Source organism: Gavialis gangeticus, unplaced genomic scaffold (genome assembly GCF_001723915.1).
Source record: "Gavialis gangeticus isolate Ggan-Ray unplaced genomic scaffold, GavGan_comp1, whole genome shotgun sequence".
In the NCBI taxonomy this organism is placed as follows: Eukaryota; Metazoa; Chordata; order Crocodylia; family Gavialidae; genus Gavialis; species Gavialis gangeticus.
In genome coordinates, this window is record NW_017729025.1 from 40,884,526 (window position 1) to 40,886,364 (window position 1,839).

Here is a 1,839-nt window from a genome sequence, read left to right on the forward strand (position 1 = left end):
GTTGCGGTTGCCACGCAGAAGTTGCCGGTGCCCCGGTTGCTAGGGTCCGAGTGCGGCGCGCTTCGGCCATGTGTGCAGCCTCCGCACGAGCGGGCGACAGGGAGCGCTACGCGCGGGTACGGCCCGGCCCGGCCCCCCCCCTCCAGACTCGGGGGCGGGGCAACGAGGCTAGTCCGCGCTCGGGGCGTGGGCTGAAGGCGGGGGACTGGGGCGGCGGCGACAAGAGGCGCGGTCCTGGCCCAGCCCCAGCCCGTGCCCTGCGCTGGGAGTGGCGCTGCTCTGGCCCGGCCGCAGACCAGCTATAGAGCCGGGAGACGTTTCCACCCCGCAGCTCGGCGGCCGCTGCCTCTTTCCAGCTGGAGCCTCATTTTTCCGACGTGAGAGTGACTCCGCCCGGCGGCCCCGCTGTAGTTGGTTGCGCGGCTCGGCAGGGCTATGCGAGTGCCGGGGGCGGTTCCCTGGGCGGTGGCTCTTTGGGTGATCGTGCTGCAGGTTCCTCGTGGTGCCGCAACCCTAGGCAGGCAGCTAGACCCTGGCGGTGCAACTTGTCTACCTATTTTGTGTCTCTTTTTTTGTCTTCAAAGCCCTTAGCGTTGCAGGGAGCATTTCCGGGTTTTATTTATTTGTTTGTTGCTCTCTTAAACACAACCCTAAATACAGCAACAAATAAATGTGGAGATCATTTCACAGATTATCAGCAATTCTTACTAAAGTTCTTGTGAGGGAAATTCCCTCAGAAAAATTTCTAAGAAACTTTTGCCTCTTCACATAATTTCTGGACCATTACAGCTGCTGCACCATTTTTATGTTACTCGTTAGACTTGGGATTTCTCAGGGTGCTAACTTTTATTGGGCCAACTATGTAGTTGAGAGAAAGTTGGACAAAACTGTTGAATACAAGACCTTGTTCCTCGGGTCTGATCACAGTGTCTGGCTCCTCGTGAGCAGACCTGAAGAACTTGCTTTTGAAAGCTTGTCTAACTCTCTCCCAGCTGTGCAGTTTGTCCAATAAAAGTTACCACTCTAAGAAAACCTTGCCTCACATAACTTTTGGAGCACCACGGCTACAACATCAACCTTACACTACTCATTAGAAATGTGATTCAAGGTTTATTATGCATATTAATCTCCCACCTAAGTGGTAGTATAGCAAAGGTCTTCTTGTTGCTGAGATGCTATTTTTCTTGGAATAAAAGCTAAAGGTTCCTGAAACATGACCAAGAATCTGGTCATTCCATGGCTTAAATCTGCATGGTCACTTCAGTAAGCATTAAAAGTGCTCAATATCTTTCAAGAGAAGTTTAAGATTTCCAGTACCTAATCCTTATGGAAGTTTGCTTCCATAAATCTGTTTTAGGTGGCACAAGTATTTTGTTTTCTTTATGAGCCAATAGACTTAACCCCAAGTCTCCTGGGATGCAAAATTTTTTCAGACAGAAACGTGGTTAAATTGCAGCTACCTCTTTTCAATAAAAAATTTTATTCTGTATTGACACCCATCTTATTTCTCTTGCATACAGTTTTTAGAGGTGCACCGATACATCAGTCCAATATCAGATCGGTACTGATATAAAGAAAAGTGGCTGCATTGGAAATCGGCCTGAAGTGGCTGATAATGTGGCTGATAAATGCCTGTGCATGCGCGCAGCACGCAGGTAGGAAGGATCAGAGCCCAGCAGCGTGCAGCTGGTAAGTTTGTTGTGGTGGACACAGGGGGGGGGTGGGCATGGGGGTTACAGATCAGCATCTCCAGGGGGTGGGGGGCAGGGGCAGGCGCTGTTCAGCTGGGGTGATGCAGGAGGGAGCCATGGCTCATCCAGGAGGGAGGCTACTCCTGCT

General features: G+C 51.1%; 1 protein-coding gene across 4 annotated transcripts in view; it reads left to right on the plus strand.

Annotated features, from left to right (window-relative positions):
* The first annotated feature begins 7 nt into the window (after positions 1-7).
* Positions 8-1,839, plus strand: part of EFCAB11 (EF-hand calcium binding domain 11) — a 210,871-nt gene continuing 209,039 nt past the window's right edge. For all 4 annotated transcript variants that reach the window (XM_019518673.1, XM_019518675.1, XM_019518672.1 and 1 more), the window contains exon 1: positions 8-116. In XM_019518673.1, coding sequence (XP_019374218.1) covers positions 69-116 — 48 coding nt within the window. In that variant the 5' untranslated portion in view covers positions 8-68. The remainder of the gene's footprint in view (positions 117-1,839) is intronic.